An 18,241-nucleotide genomic window follows, 5' to 3' on the forward strand; every position below is an offset into this window, starting at 1 on the left:
GAGTTATAGGTACATCCCCCCCCCCCGGATTATGATTTTCATGATTTTGGGAATTCTTGTCAAGATTGTTTTAATTAGTTTAGCTCCCCCCCCCCTTTTCAATTTGCTTCCGACGCCACTGTTATTAGAGTATATGCAACAAATTCTTAAAGTATAGGCCTCGGCTGAATTAAGAAAATATCTCCAAATGCATCCCTATCGCTACCACAAAGTTGTGACAAGACGACCCCCCCCCACACACACACACCCCGCAAAAAATTTACACGGGGTTGGTCAGCTGAGTTGCAAAGTTATCGATAAGAAAAACAAACTATTCAAAGACATTGGTTTTGAGATTGTGATTAATATGAGACATAAGAAGCGACACCCTCTTTAAAAAAATTAATAAAAATTCCAAAGATAAGGTTAACGGTCGTGAAATCAAAGTGTATATAATACATGTAAAGTAACATAAGTTTTTCCGCAAAAAATTACCAAATCTTTGCAGGTCGTTTATTCTAACTACTTCAGAAAAATAACAAGAGTAGAGCTGTCAATGTGACAGCAAAACGGGTTTTCTTTTGTGTGAACAGTATCCATAATCCATTTGTCAATCCTGAATTGATAAATACTACATATCCAAAGGAATGGGGTACTCTATATGCAATGTTTTTGCCCAAAAATGACCAAGTTCAACAGCTGATATTTTTTCATAAATTATCAGAAATCAAAATCCTAGCAATTTGCATACCTCTGATATATGTATAATTGATCTGCAAAAGAACAACTTCCTATCTTGAAAACTGTTCGAAGATTTATCGATACAATAAGGGTACCTTTTTGACAGCCACTCACCTGTCCGCCTTTTTTACTATTTCAATAATCGGAAACCCGGTTAAAAATTCTCTTTCAAAATTCTTAAAATTCTGAAGCAATGGAGTTACATGGGACCTCACGGCGGTCTTCGAACCCCATGCCGCTCAAAATATATTTACCCACTTAGGAAATTTTTTGATCCGTCTCATTTCTAGAAAAGAGTACGCATTAACTTATATTAGATTATATATTTATTTTTTAGAGAAATAAGATATTAGGCATTTCCTTTTATAATACCATGAAAATTATATCATGGAAATTAGAGCATTCGTCACATCGGCAATGATTTTTTTTTTCCAAGAATCTCTTCCTGTTTGGTCCAGTTTCAATCATACCTCAAATTTTTTCTAAAAATAATACCGGTGTTTTCGATAGAAAAGGTGTCGTTCATTAAAAGCTTATTGCAATAGTTTAGCTGAATATTATGTTTATTTTTCGTCCAGAATTCGACAAACTTGTAGACTTTACATTTGTCAATTTGTATCACGTCAGATGTGCTATTGCCGAGCCTGAAGTTACAAATGCAGAAACAACGGATTGAAAGTGTGCAAAGTTGAAGGTTTAATTAACTAATGTAAAAAAATAAAGTTGCAAAATGTGCATCATGCGAAGGAACTGAGTCAAATCTTACACGTGTTTATGCCCGAGTTTTATAGGTTACACGATCAGAATTACACATATTCATACTCAGGCTCACACATCAAAATGATTGCATATTCGGATTCACTATTTACATGTCTGGATTTTTGAACACGGTTACCCTCCATATTTTCCTTCATTGAAATATGGCTTAATTGACTGGGAAAACTACTGCAATGTCTATTATTACACATATACTTAGCATAACCATCGTTTAAAAGCGTGCATAAAATATTATATAAAATCGGACCAAGCAACTTTGAATAGACACAATTCAAGTAGGTTCAGTTCGATTTTCCGGATTAAGATTATTTATAGGCAATTAAAAATCCTCAGTTTTTTAAACTGTATGCCATTTTGGTAAATTTAAGCGTGCATATAAATCAGAAGTATCCATCAGTGCTTAACTATTACGAGAAAAAAGCCATTTGTTGATATTTTCTACATAAAAACGGCACTGAAAAAGGGTCCATTCTCTATAGCTAAAATGCGCTCGTCCTTTAAAGAAATTGGACGCACAAGATTTTAAGTTTGCAGGAATCATCGACACGAATCAATTGGAATTTTAATGTCCATAACCTCGAAATGCTATGTACAGGTTTGAACAAAAATTGATTACTTAAATTATATTATGTTGAGATTTGAAGTACATGTCTATTCCGGCTATTAAAAAACCCCAAATCTTTCTTAAAGTTGTCTCTGGGTCATCTCTCCATCTTTTTTTAAAAGCGACATTTATAATGTTAAAATATGTCATCTTTACACGTTTCCAATTTGCACGTCCAACATAAACCAAATAACGGTTATAATTAAAAAAATGTGCAAAATTAATCAATGAAATTTTCACTCTCCTTTTGCGCCCAGATTTCTGCCGAATCTACGTCTTAAGCGCCCACTTTCTTTGGTGAAGCCAGCCCACATGCCCTTGACTTAAGAAATGAAGATACGTACAGCGCATTGATGAAAAGGTTAAAATCATTCATAATAATTAAGCTATCCCCTGTATCGTCATGCTACAGGGGGTATTCTTACTATTTTTCTTAACAACAACCTTATCTGAACAAGATAAAATGAAACCTAAAAGAACAATTCCATGGTCTATTTATAGCACATGGTAAGAAAATGGACACCACTGCAGCACCTCGCCGTCAGGTGTAAGTAATCTATTTTTTAACAGCAGATGTAAACTTTATATTTTTTCTAAAAGCAAAACAACCATGTCATGCTCTCTGAATACGATGTCTTACAAAATATAATGTGTGTTTTGGTAGGGGGATATTCTCAATTCTGTCCGAGTCAGTGTATGTGGGGATGTGTAACAAGATAGGGACCCCACAACAGGTGGCAGCCAGGAGAGATATAGTGGATATATTGGAGCTGTTTGGAAATCAACATGCTGTGAGGGGATTAATGAGTAGCGGAAGTCGGAAAGAAGGATTTAGATTTAGTGATTCAGACATGGACACTATGTTTTGGCAACATAACCACCGAGTGATCTGGGACTTCTCTCAGTCTGAGTATTACAACATACACAGACAGGTAATGATTCTCTGTGACAGTTCTGAGAGTCCAGCAGGATTTACGTTACTTTGGTTACCATTGGAAAGAGCTGAACAAGGAGTGTTAATGTTATCTATTGTGGAAATGAATGGAGGACTTTATATATCAAGTTCTAAATACAGGGAGAACGCGTGTGCATCAGTCTATCTTGATAGTAGAGTACATGGGCCATGTAGCACTAGCACAGAGAGATTAGAAGGTTACTACACACTGGATCACGATATTGCTCATTGTTTTGTCAGTGATTTTTGGCCTCCCTCTGCCTCCTCATGGATAGACAGATGTCACTCATGGCCCCCACCTCATGTTGTCAATGACATCGTCAGAAATGGATGTCACTTTGTAGCAATAGGTCACAAACTAGGAAACCATGAAGACAACGAATGGAGAATTTCTTTCTCTCTGGCAGAACATAAACTTGTGTACTCAATGAATCACACACAGTTCTTAACATATGGATTGATGAAATTGTTCTTAAAGGAAATAATTAACAATGGATTAGGAGAGGAAGATAAACTACTGTGTTCCTACCACATGAAAACAGCTGTTTTCTGGGCCATTCAACAAAACACACTACCTCACTGGTGTCCACAAAATCTCCTGGTCGGTTTCTGGGTCTGCTTCAAACTTCTCCTTAAATGGGTGTATGAAGGAATTAGTCCAAACTTTTTCATTCCAGAAAACAACATGTTTCTAAGCAAAATTCATGGCCAAGCACAAACAAGTTTATTCAGGCGACTGTATGGGTTGTATGAGAAGGGTATAACATTGCTGCTACACAGTCCCTCCATCAGGTCCTCTATCATTGATGTCCTCTGTAATCCCAGACTCACGGTGTGTACTGATGAACACACTCTGATCTCTGAGGCTGAATTTGATGTAAAATTATTTCTTGAGATATGTACTCATGATGCATTAATAATTAACAGATCAGACCTACAGCACTGTAAGAAGTACATACAAACAATAGAACAGTTGATAGAGACACAACAGACATCAGACCTACAGCGCTGTATGAAGTACCTACACACAATAGAACAGTTGATAGGTTCTCCTCTGTCACAGTATCATGTTATAAGTTTACAGAAACATGCAGCCACCATTCTTCAGAGCACTGCTTTTATATTACACAACATGTGCACTAACACAGGTGTCAACAAACAGGTGTATATTGTAGACAAAATGTACTGTCACATGCTGGAATTAGCAGCCAAGTTTGGGCTTGTTCCTGACATGTTGTACATTGCCATGTATTTTTACAAGACACTCAGATACAGGGAAGCTTTATCTGTTATAGAGATGACAAAGGTCAAGTTAGCACAGCCATATCTGATGTATAGGCGTGTAGACAGAGAGAGGTATACTGAGGCTGTAGGGGGACAGTCCTGGTCTACAAAGATGAGACAGGCTGTAGCATGGGAAATCAAACTTATCAATGAAATATCTTATATCAGTGAATTATTACCCGAACAACAGTCTAGTAGACAAAACAAAGAGCCTAGATTACATATCCCACCCTTCGTACTGTTGCACATGCTAGAGTTTTTATGTTCCAGACATATTGACACAATGAGAACACAAACAGCTCTAGATGATCTACAGGTCCTACTTCACTCTGATCAAGGACTGTTCGTACCTTATTACTACAGAGACATCTCCTGGGAGATCCTGGGGATCTGTCAACAGATGGCAGGAAACCTCCAGGCTGCCCTGTGCTCATACCAACAGTCACTAGGACAAGTCTCATTTAATGAAATACAAACTGCTACCACACAAAGAATCCATGATTTACATATACCAACATAAGAACTTTTGAAATATAGTGGTATCTGGTGTATTTGAGAAGCGTAGACAGAAAGAGGTATACTGAGGCTGTAGGGGGACAGCTCTGGTCTAGATCAAACAGGCTGTAGCAGTGGATATCACGCTTAATAATGATTTGGTGTATGTTATATTAATAAACCAATACCTGTCCAATACATATATATTTTTCGATATAGTCAACATCGCAATGTGTACAATATTGAAACAATATCGATTTTTTATTGTCAACATTGCCGATATTTCTTTGACATCAACATCGTCGACATCGCAACGTTCACGATATTGGACGGATATCGAGCTTACATTGTCTACATCGCCGATATTTCTTTTACGTTGTCCCTTGCAATGCAATGTTTACATCTTGACATCACAATGTACTCATATACGACAATGAACTGATAATGAGTTTTCATTGTCTACATTGTGGATATTTCTTTTACATTGTCTTTTGCAATGCAATATCGACAATGTCGATGATGTAAACAGGAAAGAAGGTACACGATGTAGAATTAATGTCTACTCGATGTTGGTCATCACTGCAATGTTGACGATGTAAACAGGATATACCGGTAAAAGGTTCGATGAAGACACAATGTTGACTTGATGTCGATCAACATTGCGGTGTAGACAAAGAAAAACAGGAAAAAAGACACAATGTCGACGCTATGTTGGTCAAAATTATGATATTGACAATGTCGACGATGTAAACAGGATATAAGAGGTACGATGTGGCACGATGTTGATCAACATTGCGATGTCCACGATGTAAAAAAAAAAAAGAAGGATTTAAACACAATTTCAACTCGATGTTGGTCAACATTATGATATTGACAATGTAAACATGATATAGAGGGTAGGCTGTAAATGTTTATTTAATAATTATGCCAATATGATATTAACACAATGTCGACTGGCCATTGCGATGTGGACAATATTGATAAAACATCATGCATTGATTGGACATACCTCAGGACAACAGAGTCTAGTAGACAAAACAACTTTTGTTCTTTAGTAATAATAATATTACTTATTGAACTTAAATCCAGTATTGATCTTATAACATTTTTAAAAGTTTATGAAGATGAAATTCTTTAAAAAAAAATATTGTGCTGCAAAGCCCCTACAAAAGTTGACTTAATGGAAATATTTCCCCTCACAGCAGTTTCAAAATCTAAGGTTATATTTTTGAGCATTGTTACACATCTTATTTTTTCTTGCACAAGTTTACAGTACCTGTTATGTGGTGACTTCCATTACAAATTTAAGATATGTTTGCTTTGTGGAAAAAAAAATGCAACCAATCGCACATTTAAAAAAAATTTAATGTCCATCATACAGAAACGATGACATTGCTGAATGTTTTGTAACCATGAATACTGTCCGTCATGGAACACTAATTATAGATCTGATGCAAGAGTCACTGATGATCACCTTTTGACAGGAATAGAGATATCAGTTGAGTTTCATGTCATGTGTCTGCAAAAAAAAAACCAAATGAAAAACTGATCTTTAAAGTTGCACAGGTATTTTTTATTTGATGTACAAAGTAGTTTGCCTCTTTATAAGATGCTTTTTTTCTATTTTGTAATTGGTTTATGTTTTTAAGTTAACGAGGCTGGGGGGTGGCTGCCATTTTAAAGCATTTTTATCTCTATACAAAAAAGATTTTCACTCTAATGTTCTATAACTCTTACATCGTACTGAAATTGTCTTTTTAAATAAATGGATATGATGGTATTGAAGCATTATTTAAAGAGTCAGTTGATGGTAAACCAAGGGTTACAAGATGCAAAAAATCATTTCAGCTGTTTTCCAGCATTTTCCAACTTTTCAAAGGGAGGTAACTTGTAATACTCCAAATATTTTGTTCTAATTTTTTCCTTTTATTTCTTTTTTTTTATAGTTTCACCATCGAATTTTTTTTAAATGCTCAATCTTTATTACACATGTCTTGATTATTATCAGGTTAAAATTTGGAAATAATCTTGTGGCTACTTTTTTTTTGTTTTACATATTTGCATTTGTATGAAATATATATTTTTTGGTAAAATTGTGATATTTTTCTTAATAACAAATAATGTTAAGTTTTTCTTTTTGTGTTAATTTTTTGTGATGTTATTGGTATTTTTTTTTTACCTTTATTTATATTTCAAAAAATTTTCATATTTTTTTTTTTTTACATAATGTGCAATTTCTTCAGATGCATCAAATGATAAAATTAATGATGATTGTGATGTGATCTTCCATATTAAAATGTAAAATAAGATTAAATGAAACATTTCTGCAAATTTGGATGAATTTTGGAGAAAATTTTTTTGGACCCCCAGCCTCCTTTAAGTTTCATTTTTTTATTCCATTATTTCACATGAGTATGTATGTTTTGGTTACATTTATCAAAGCTTAAATTATTCATTAATTTTTTTTATTATTATTATTATCTGGTTGTACATGACTATAAATAGTAGATATCTACATTTCATATTAAACTGGAAGGTGTAAATGATACATTTACAATATTATAGAAGCAAAAAATTTAATGCATTGTTGCTCTTAAGATAAGTTTCAATAAATAAATCAATGAACAGCATGTGTGTTTTGATATAATAGGACTCAATTTTTTCTCTTGATGTAGAGAATATATATATATCTATAGCTTCTGAAGATTTTAAAATGAAAGCGCTTAAGCTATATTGAACGCTTTTCGTGTTTTCTTATTTAATTTATATATATATATATATATATATATATATATATATATATATATATATATATATATATATATATATATATATATATATATATATATATATATATATATATATATTATTAAATGGAAATTTTTATATCACATCCTATATAAGCTCTTGGTCACTGTATATCATCCGAGAGCCGTCAGGCTGATATACAGCGACCGAGGGCTTATATAGGATGCGATATAAAAATGGCTATGTATTGATTTTTAAATCACATACTAAAAGAAAAATTTTTAAAAAAACATCGTGTTATAAATGATTATTGTTAACAAACCGTTCCCTGTCTATATATTCTATCTCTAATAATTAAACTTCCCTGAAATTTTTGCGCCAGCTATTTGTATACCAAGTTGACGTGACATAACTATTTGACGTTATACTCGGAGATCAGAGTTGAATGACGCATACCTAACTCTACATCCTGACAGCCAATAAATAATGGAAAGGGGAGTGATATAACATCTAAAGATTGCCGGAGAGGGATGTGATATAAATCTTTTATTATACTTTCATGTTTAATACTGAAATCCGATTGGTTTAGACGCAGTTGGTAATCCGTTCTATTACCCTCAGCGTTAGCAACACACTTGGCAACAAATTGTTACATGCGCGTAAATTATGCGCGTATGGTTCGCCGTAGAATTCACTTCATTTCTATATAAAAGCAGTAAAATTTTCTTTAAAGTTAAGACATTCAGTATAATAAAATAAATAGATCCTGTTTGGGAGGGTAACTGTTGATATTGACACCCCTCGAAAACCATTGTCAACCTCCGCTTCGCGTCGGTTGACAATGGTTGTCTCGGGATGTCAATTACAACAGTTACCCTCCCAAACAGGCACTATTTATATAATATCACACCCCTAGGGTTTATATCACATGAGTAGGCAAATCTTTGGTTTACATCGCAGAGGGCGAAAAAAAGTATATTTTCTATAAGTAAACAATATAAAGAAACAGAACACCTTACCTACCATTCACTTCCTGGGGCGACGCTTTGGGCGGCAGCCATTGTGAGGTATCTTAATTACCTCAGAAATCGAGACAATTCGTACTCCTGAGGTCCGTAATCCTATCAAAGCTGACTAGAAGACAAAAGACAAATGGACATAATATAACATAATTATCATAGGCTCTTCAAATTCACAACTTTTCTAAAGAAAGATAAAATTGTCAGCTTTCTTGGTAAATACAAAAAAAAACTAGTGGGTATTGTTTTTTTTTTTTTTTTACAAAAAAACACATGTCTCCCCTTCTCCCCAAGGATTGTAATATGGGGCAAATTTAACAATTAAAAGAAGAATGATGTCAGCTATTTGTTACCCAGACCAAGACAAAATTTTATTATCTTTTTCATAATTTGACTCGAGTAAAACATGGTCAAGGTCATATACAAATAAATAGTACACCTAAGTGTATTATTATTGTTCTTTGTTTAAACTTTGAAGTCCTTCTGTCAAAGTATATTCACGAGTTAAACAATGATTTTTTTTTCTAATTTGACCTTGAAATAAAAATTTTAGGTCAAGGTCAAAAATTTTGGTAAGGTTCAACTAGGTTATATACCATCTATCTATGATACAAGTTAAAAGTCTGTATGTTAAAGGAGTTATGGTGTTATGGTCCGGACAATATTTTTTATGAAAAGCTTGACCTTGAAGAACAAAATAGGTCAAGGTCAAAACTTTTGGTGGCGTGCACTCCTTTTTAATACCATCTACCTATGTTCCAAGTTTGAAGTCTTAAGGTCAAAGGGTATTTAAGTTACGGCCTGGACAAATTTGGATGAAGAAGAAGAAGAAGAAGAAGAAAGTCGACAAAAACAATATGTCTCCCCTTTGAAAGGGGAGACATAATTAGAAAGTAGAGACACATGAACCAATAAAAAACTTGTCCGATGGTTTTTGTTACATATCTTGCTATTATTTATGTTATTGTTTTTATGTTATTGAAAATATAATATATTTTTCAGTCAAGGTGGTGATTTATGTACTATTATGCATTATGAATAAGAAAGACTGGATATGTTGTAGGATTTTCGTATATTTTAGAGTTAAGTGTAGGAAAAAGAAATAGTGAGGGGTATTGTAGAGGGCCGAATGCCCAAGGAAAACATGTAGGGTTGATTTTGAGAGGGGGGTCCCCCTCTCAGCAATAAGGGGGCTCCAGGGGACCTGTTTGTGCATATTTTGAACTGTACTATTAATTTTGTTCTGAATATGATTCCTTATAGGAGCCCATTTGTCAACAACAAAAATCCCACAGATCAGCACACAGCGTATTCATCTAACGTCTTGATTTCGTACTTTGTGGTACATAGATTTTTAAAACAAATTTTTGTTTCATTTTTGTAACAGTTGTATACTTGTCTGTATGTATTTATATTCATGTTTAGGTGTCTGATAGACTAAATAGTCTGAATGTCTGCAGCTTATTTAGCAGATACATGTATTATCACAATTATAAAGAATTTGCAAGTTTTATTAAAATCTATTTAGAAAGTTATAGGTACCAACTGGTTACTCTTTGTTTGAAAAAAACCAAACTATGACATACACTTATTGACTAAATAAGACTTTACTGTTATTATGTTCTTCAGTCCATTATTATTATCTATTCAAATATATACTACCAGACAAACACTGATAGCTGTATGCTATAGGTAAGGTCAGACAAACCATTTTTTAAATCATATTCATGTTCCAGCTTTAGTTTGGATAGGAAGACCAATCACTGAGTCTAAATCATGCTTGGCCTCCATTGCCCTCATACAAAATAAAAAAAACGTTAGGTAGAACTTAAAGCTTAAAACTTAGTCCAATTAAGGTTCTATAGTCTGTCTCAAGATATTTTTGCCAAATATTTTCTTAAAGTATTCCATATTTATAAATACCTCTTGATTCAGACAATATTCATTATATAGTATGAAAAAATCCCAAGATTACCCTTTTGAAACTTGTCAGGTTTTAATACACAGCAAAAAATAGAAAGTCTACGGAGATTTGGCATTGCATCCGCCATAATTAAGCCAGAATGACAACATTAAAAAATTGTGCGAGGTATTCCGAGTGACATCTGAATGTAGAAAAGATGTCAACATTCCCCAATATGAACCTCTATAAGAAATCTGTTTTCGTTCCTGTGAATTTTTACGAGGGAAAAATGATAATGTGTGAATGAAGTTATCTTGGATTCCCTTTCATTGATTTCAATTGCACTTCTTTCACAGGTATGTGTATTTTTATCAAAACATTGTCCAAATGTGTAGCGTGAATATCTTGGGACTGACTATAGAATCATCATATCGCTTTAAAAACAGGGATCTTTATCTGATAAGAAAAGCTTCAAACCACAATGTTTTTATGTTTAGATTTTTACATATACCAGGTTTATTAAACAAACGTGATAACTGACGACCTCTACTGAAGTAATGATTCTTCTTTATATGATCATATTAAATTTTTAAAGTTAACCGGAACCGTTGTGAAAATAGGTGGAGAAATCGCTGGTCGGCACAAAATGAGAACCCTGATGTTGAGGTTGTTATTTGTTACATTTGAAACAAAAGGATAGACAGATAAAGGATGGAAAGATGGATGGATAGACAGAAACAGAAAGGTTGACCTGTTGGATTACTCACTGTTCTACTTGAATTTATGCCGTTAAGACACACCCTCAAGTTCCGCAAGCCGATATTCAGTGCTCTCTGAAACAGAACATTTCTTTTATCAACTATTCACTTTACTGAGAGAGATGGATTGGCAGTTAGACATGAATACCAAGTATCCAATTCATCAACTTATATTGGAAAGTGTTGCATCCATAAACGTGCAAGAGAAGGAGCTTTCGTAGGCCACTAGGGCTTGGACAATGTATTGAAATATCAATATACAGTTGAACTTCTCAAACTCCGATATCTCAAATACGATGGATATGTCGAAGTGATTTTTAGGTCCCAAACATTTAAACTTTTAGTATTTTACCCTTGATATCTTGACTACTCGGATATCTCGAAGTTGTTAACCAGTCCCATCTAGTTCGAGATAACGAGGTTTGACTGTATATTGATATGATATGCAGACGATACGTGCATCGCTAGTTCACTACCTGTATAAAAAATTTGATACCAAAAATTTTATTTCCCTCTTTTTAATTCTATTCTTCGGTTTCATTAACAATAAAAAAATTTCTCAAAAAAGATCTAAAAACTACAGTGGATTTAAATTGGCAATTTTGTCATTGGCAGTGTAAATTTGTTTCTTTTAATCTTCAAGTTTGAATATTTTGAGTGAAAATGTTTTTTTTATAATAGAAAACAAATGATAGAAAATCATTTTGGAAATTCACGGAGTACAATGTACATATATAAAAACCAACGCATTGGCACCGTATTGTTTAGAGACTCCCGACATTACCATAATAATAAGATATAATGAATAATCGTAAACTATGGTACAATGTATATTATTTTGTGCCTTGCAAATTAAGTCGAAGAGTTCAATATATAAATTAAAGCTGTGGAGAAAGTGTGCCTTGTGTCTATGAGTTTCCTATAGTCAATGTACATAACAGGGTCAGGATATGTCCGCATCATTTTAAACTGATAAAATTTCATAGCTGCAGACCTGTAGCACTACGGGAAATTCAGGTTGGGCGTTTAAGAAAACGTTTGAGGTATAAGTAAATTAGTAAATCAATAGTAATATCTTCCAAGAATTTATTGTATGAAAATGCTTCCAGAGTTTATTTCTAAATTAGTTAATAAGTTAAACCCATGCACAGTTAGTATATATAGTTTATTTGTATGGAGAAAACTGTAGAGCTATACGGTCTGTCGGCCCGAATTTCCCGCAGAACTATAGTTATGTAGCTTAAATTTTACTGAGATTAATAAATAAATGACATTCTAATGTCTATACATCCTGAGAAAGCATATATGCGAAATCAAATGATAAAAAAAAACACATCAAAATTCTAATTAATTCGAAAAAAAGCAGTCTCCCCAGATCATGATAATACCATTATAACATACGAATTCAATTTTAAAACACATATTGATTCTCTGTTTGTTATTTCATCAATTTTGGTGTAACCATTGTAATTCATAAATGCATGACAAGACAGAAACGTACGAAATCCAAAGCACGACCTAACTGTCGGCGTAAGAATACGCAATCTAAATCTTTTAATTCTTAAAAGCTGTTAAAGTTGCGTTAACGGTTTTAAAATTTTAAACTTCAATACCAGTATCTATTATCGATATTTTTTTTATTTAAATCGTTCAATGGTGTTTTGCATATACTTTTTTGTTGCTTGATATTTGCGCGTTATTTTAAAGTGATTATTAAGGTTATTCCCCCCCCCCCCCCCCACAATGTTACCTATTTCATAACCACATGAAGCACAAAAGAGAGAATTTTAAAATACTTTATTGCAAAGTAATATTAAGGTTTCTCCACCCTTGATGTTTTTATGGTTTTATCCGTGTAATCTTTGTTCAATTTTGAAGATTAATATGCATTCAAACTGAACGTAAATATTGGTAAGTAAAAATATTCTGAACATGCTGTAGGTGCTTCCACAGGTACACTATCAATGCAATTGTAGCGACGACTGCTTTCCAATCAAACATCACTTTTTTAAAAACCGATTTCTATAGATTTAAAGCAATTTTTTAAAAGAAATTAATCGAAATCCTTTATCTTATGTTTCTTTTCACATTTTAAGGCCATTTAAACTTACCAGTAGGACAGTTATCTCATTTACATTGCATTTTTATACAATTTTTCAACAATGAATAAGTACAGTTGAGCAACAAAACGTCTATAACTTTTTAAATAATTGTTCAAACTGACTGAAAATTGGTACATTTGTAATTCATTATATATTCTATTGAATCTGCACAGAATTGTTTACCTTGCTTGGTAAATATGAATTGTACTCTTGCCTATATATGGTTTCATCAGTTGGTCATTGAATTCAACAATTACAACTCAAACTACTCTCTACAAATTGTTCAACATTAGTGTCATTTCACTTTACATAGCTTAAAATGTGTTAAACACAAGTAAATCAAGAAATATTGGCAAAACCATGCATCACATAACACTAAAATTATAACTGTTAATAATAAAATATTCCGGAATGCTCACAATGCATGACGTCATGCGACAATCGAAAGAGACCTTAGATCTAATAGTCTGCCTTATTATTTGTTTGTTTATTTTCTAATTTGATTTGGCTACGAATATAATCCATCATAATATTATGAAAGTAAAATGTAAAACATGATGTTTTTGCTGAAGAATACTCCCATTATATATGAAATTTGGCGCACAAGATTTAAGTTAGCAGGAGTCATCGACACGAATCAATTGGGATTTAAATGTCCATAACCTCGAAATGCTACGTTCAAGTTTTAACAAAAATTGATTACTTAAATTATATTATGTTGAGAGTGGAAGTACATGTCTATTCCAGCTATTAAAAAATAAAAACTTACAAGAGCTCTATCTAAAAGTCGTCTTTGGGTCATCTCTCCATCTTTTTTTTAAGTTTCCATTTTGTAGATAGAAGACCGATAGACAACAAAATAATAAAAAAAAATATTTTTAAATAAGTAGGATTTTGCATCAATTCTGTCGTGTTGCTATATTAAGACCAATATTATGATAACACATTTCGCATTTCAAACATTTTTCTGCCCATTCCACGTCCAACAGAAACCAAATAACGGTTATAGTTAAACAAAAATGTGCAAAATTAATCGAGAAAAATTCAGTGCACCCAGATTCCTGTCGAATCTACGTCTTAATTTTCTTTGGTGAAGCCAGCCCATATGCCCATTTATAATAATTAAGCTATCCCCTGTATCGTCATGGTTCAGGAGGTATTCTTACTATTAAAAAATCATAAAAACGAGAAAAAAGGTAATATAACAACAACCCGATTTGAACAAGATAAAATGAAACTGTACAGAACATTTCGGAATTCCGTGATCTATTTATAACACTTGGTAAAAAAAATGGACACCACTGCAACACCTCACCGTCAGGTGTAAGTATTTTTTTTTCTAAAAGCAAAACAACCATGTCATGCTCTTTGAATACGATGTCGTACAAAATACAATGTGTGTTTTGGTAGGGGGATATTCTCAATTCTGTCCGGGTCAGTGTATGTGGGAATGTGTAACAAGATAGGGACCCCACAACAGGTAGCCTCCAGAAGAGATATAGTGGATATCTGGGAGCTGTTGGGAAATCAACGTGATGTGGGGAGATCAATGATGAGTGGAAGTATGAGAGAAGGCTTCAGATTACATGATTCAGACGTAGACACTATGATTTGGCTAACTAATCATCGAGTGATCTGGGACTTCTCTCAGTCTGAATATTACAACATACACAGACAGGTACTGATTCTCTGTGACAGTTCTGAGAGTCCAGCAGGATTTACTTTACTCTGGTTACCATTAGAAAGAGCTGACAATATAGTGTTGTCATCGTGTGTGAGGATGAATGGAGGACTCTATCTATCAAGTTCTAAATACAGAGACCACACATGTACAACAATCACTCCTGATAGTAGAGTACATGGACCATGTAGCAGTGGAACAAATGGTCCACTAGAATACGATAATGCTTATTGTTTTGTCAGTGATTTTTGGCCTCCCTCTGCCGCCTCGTGGATAGACAGATGTCATTCATGGCCCCCACCCCATGTTGTCAATGACATTGTAAGAAATGGATGTCACTTTGTGGCAATAGGACACAAACTAGGAAACAATGAAGGCAATGAATGGCGAATTTCTTTCTCTCAGGCAGAATACAAACTTGTATACTCAATGAATCACACACAATTTTTAACTTATGGTTTGTTGAAATTGTTCTTAAAGGAAATAATTAACACTGGATTTAGAAGAGAAGAAGATAAACTACTGTGTTCCTACCACATGAAAACAGCAGTTTTCTGGGCCATTGAACAAAACACACTACCTCACTGGTGTCCACAAAATCTCCTGGCCGGTTTTTGGGTCTGCTTCAAACTTCTCCTTAAATGGGTTTATGAGGGGATCTGTCCAAACTTTTTCATTCCAGAAAACAACATGTTTCTGAGTAAAATCCACGGCCAAGCACAGGCAAGTTTATTCAGGAGACTGTATGGGTTGTATGAGAAGGGTATAGCAATGCTGCTACACAGTCCCCCCATCAGGTCCTCTATCATTGATGTCCTCTGTAATCCCAGACTCACGGTGTGTACTGATGAACACACTCTGATCTCTGAGGCAGAGTTTGACATGAAATTATTTGTTGAGATAGATAGGAATGATGCATTATACAGAACAGACCAACAGTACTGTATGAAGATCCTACACATAATAGAACAGTTGCTAGAGTCCCCTCTGTCACAATATCAAGTTGTAAGTTTACAGAAACATACAGCCACCATACTTCAGTGCACTGCTTTTACATTACATAGGTGTCAACAAACAGATGCATATTGCTGACAAAATGTCCTGTCACATGCTGAAATTAGCAGCCAAGTTTGGGTTTGTTTCTGACATGTTGTACATTGTCATATATTATTACAAGACACTCAGATACAGGGAAGCTTTATCTGTTATAGAGATGACAAAGGTCAAGTTAGTACAGCCATATCTGATGCATGAGGGACATGTAGACAGAGTGAGGTATACTGAGGCTGTAGGCGGACAGTCCTGGTCTACAAAGATGAGACAGGCTGGAGCAAGGGATATTAAACTTCACAATGAATTATGTTATATCAGTGAACTATTACCAGAGCAACAGTCTAGTAGACAAAACAGTTGGCATGCATTGTATATCCCACCGTTTGTACTGTTGCATATGCTAGAGTTTTTGTGCTCTAGACATGTTGACACAGTAAGAGCAAAAACAGCTCTAGATGATCTACAGGCCCTTGTCCACCATGATCAAGTACTGTATATAGGTGATATATGCAGAGACATCTCCTGGGAGATCCTGGGGATCTGTCAACAGATGGCAGGGAACCTCCAGGCTGCCCTGTACTCATTCCTGCAGTCACTCAGACAATTTCCATTCAATAAAATACAAAATGCTACCACACAGAGAATCTATGATTTACATATACCAACATAAGAACTTTTGAAATATAGTGGTATCTGATGTATTTGAGAAGCGTAGACAGAAAGAGGTATACTGAAGATGTAGGGGGGCAGTTCTGGTCTACAAAGATCAAACAGGCTCTAGCAGTGGATATCACACTTCATAATGAAGTTCAGTGAATGTTATATTGATAAACCAATACCTGTCCAATGCATATATCTTTTTCGATGTAGTCAACATCGCAATGTATACTATGAAACAATATCGTTTTTTCATTGTCAACATTGCCGATATTTCTTTGACATCAACATCGTCGACATCGCACCGCTTACGATATTGGACCGATATCGAGCTTTACATTGTCTACATCGCTGATATTTCTTTTACGTTGTCCCTTGCAATGCAATGTTTACATCATCGACATCACAATGTACTCGTATACGACAATGAACCGATAATGAGTTTTCATTGTCTACATTGCGGATATTTCTTTTACGTTGTCCCTTGCAATGCAATGACGACTATGTAAACAGGAAAGAAGGCACACGATGTAGAATAAATGTCTACTCGATGTTGGTCATCACTGCAATGTAGACGATGTAAACAGGATATAAAAGGTTCGATGTAGACACAATTACTCGATGTCAATCAACATTGCGATATTGACAATGTCGATGGTGTAAACAGGATATTAGAGGTACGATGTGACACGATGTTAATCAACATTGCGATGTTAAACAAAAAAGAAGGAATAGGAATTAAACACGTTAACTCAATGTTGGTCAACATTACGATATTGACAATGTAAACATGATATAGAGGGTAGGCTGCAAATGCTTATTTAATAATTATGCCAATATGATATTAACACAATGTCGACTCGATGTTGGCCAACATTGCGATGTGGACAATAATGATAAAACATCGTGCATTGGACATACCCCAGGACAGCAGTCTAGTAGACATAACAGAGAGCCTTATTAGTATATACCACCCTTTGTACTGTTACACATAGTGGCCTATTGTTATAATGAGTGCACAAGGAGCTCTAGATGATCTACACGTCCTAGTCCACCACGATCAGGGACTGTATATACAATTTCTATACAAAGACATCTGCTGGGAGATCGTGGGGATCTGTCAACAGATCACAAGTTGACTAATGAATTCTGTTTATTATGAATACTTGTTCATTGTATGCAAAGTTTCTGATTTCCATGATAATAGTTCTAGCCTTAAAAAATTTAAAGAAAATATTTCAGGAACAAAAAAAATGTTCCAGTTTTTTGTAGTTTTACATGCATTATTCTAAATATTGTTATTTGAACATTTTTTATTGGTCACTTAAGTTCTTTAGTAATAATAATATTACTTACTGAACTTTAATTCAGTATTGATCTTTTAATATATTAAGTTTATGAAAATGAAATTCTTTAAAAAAAATAAATTGTGCTGCAAAGCCCCTCCAAATCAAGTTGACTTGATGGAAATATTTCCCCTCACAG

At 34.2% G+C, this 18,241-nt stretch overlaps 1 protein-coding gene, 1 long non-coding RNA gene and 1 pseudogene across 2 annotated transcripts; 2 read left to right on the plus strand and 1 right to left on the minus strand.

Moving 5' to 3' along the window:
• Positions 1–2,616: 2,616 nt before the first annotated feature.
• Positions 2,617–4,907, plus strand: LOC128178272 (uncharacterized). The gene is made up of 2 exons (XM_052845371.1): positions 2,617–2,648; positions 2,766–4,907. Exons 1-2 carry the CDS (start codon positions 2,617–2,619, stop codon positions 4,858–4,860), a joined length of 2,127 nt encoding a protein of 708 aa, XP_052701331.1. The 3' UTR covers positions 4,861–4,907.
• A 1,275-nt stretch (positions 4,908–6,182) lies between these two features.
• On the minus strand, positions 6,183–11,360 carry LOC128177704 (uncharacterized). Its single transcript, XR_008242869.1, has 3 exons — positions 11,273–11,360; positions 8,607–8,717; positions 6,183–6,354 (listed from the first exon to the last, which is right to left on the minus strand). It is a non-coding gene; the product is annotated as an uncharacterized LOC128177704 (long non-coding RNA).
• Positions 11,361–14,656: 3,296 nt separating this feature from the next.
• On the plus strand, positions 14,657–18,160 carry LOC128177705 (uncharacterized; annotated as a pseudogene).
• The last annotated feature ends 81 nt before the right edge of the window (positions 18,161–18,241 follow it).

This window comes from Crassostrea angulata, chromosome 3, assembly GCF_025612915.1.
Source record: "Crassostrea angulata isolate pt1a10 chromosome 3, ASM2561291v2, whole genome shotgun sequence".
Classification (NCBI taxonomy): domain Eukaryota; kingdom Metazoa; phylum Mollusca; class Bivalvia; order Ostreida; family Ostreidae; genus Magallana; species Magallana angulata.

Bases quoted from the DNA above. Each gene is read 5' to 3' on its own strand.
- LOC128178272 (XM_052845371.1), top strand. From the start codon at position 2,617: ATGGACACCACTGCAGCACCTCGCCGTCAGGT. The intron at 2,649-2,765 runs GTAAGTAATCTA...GTGTTTTGGTAG, and splicing joins GCAGCACCTCGCCGTCAGGT to GGGGATATTCTCAATTCTGT.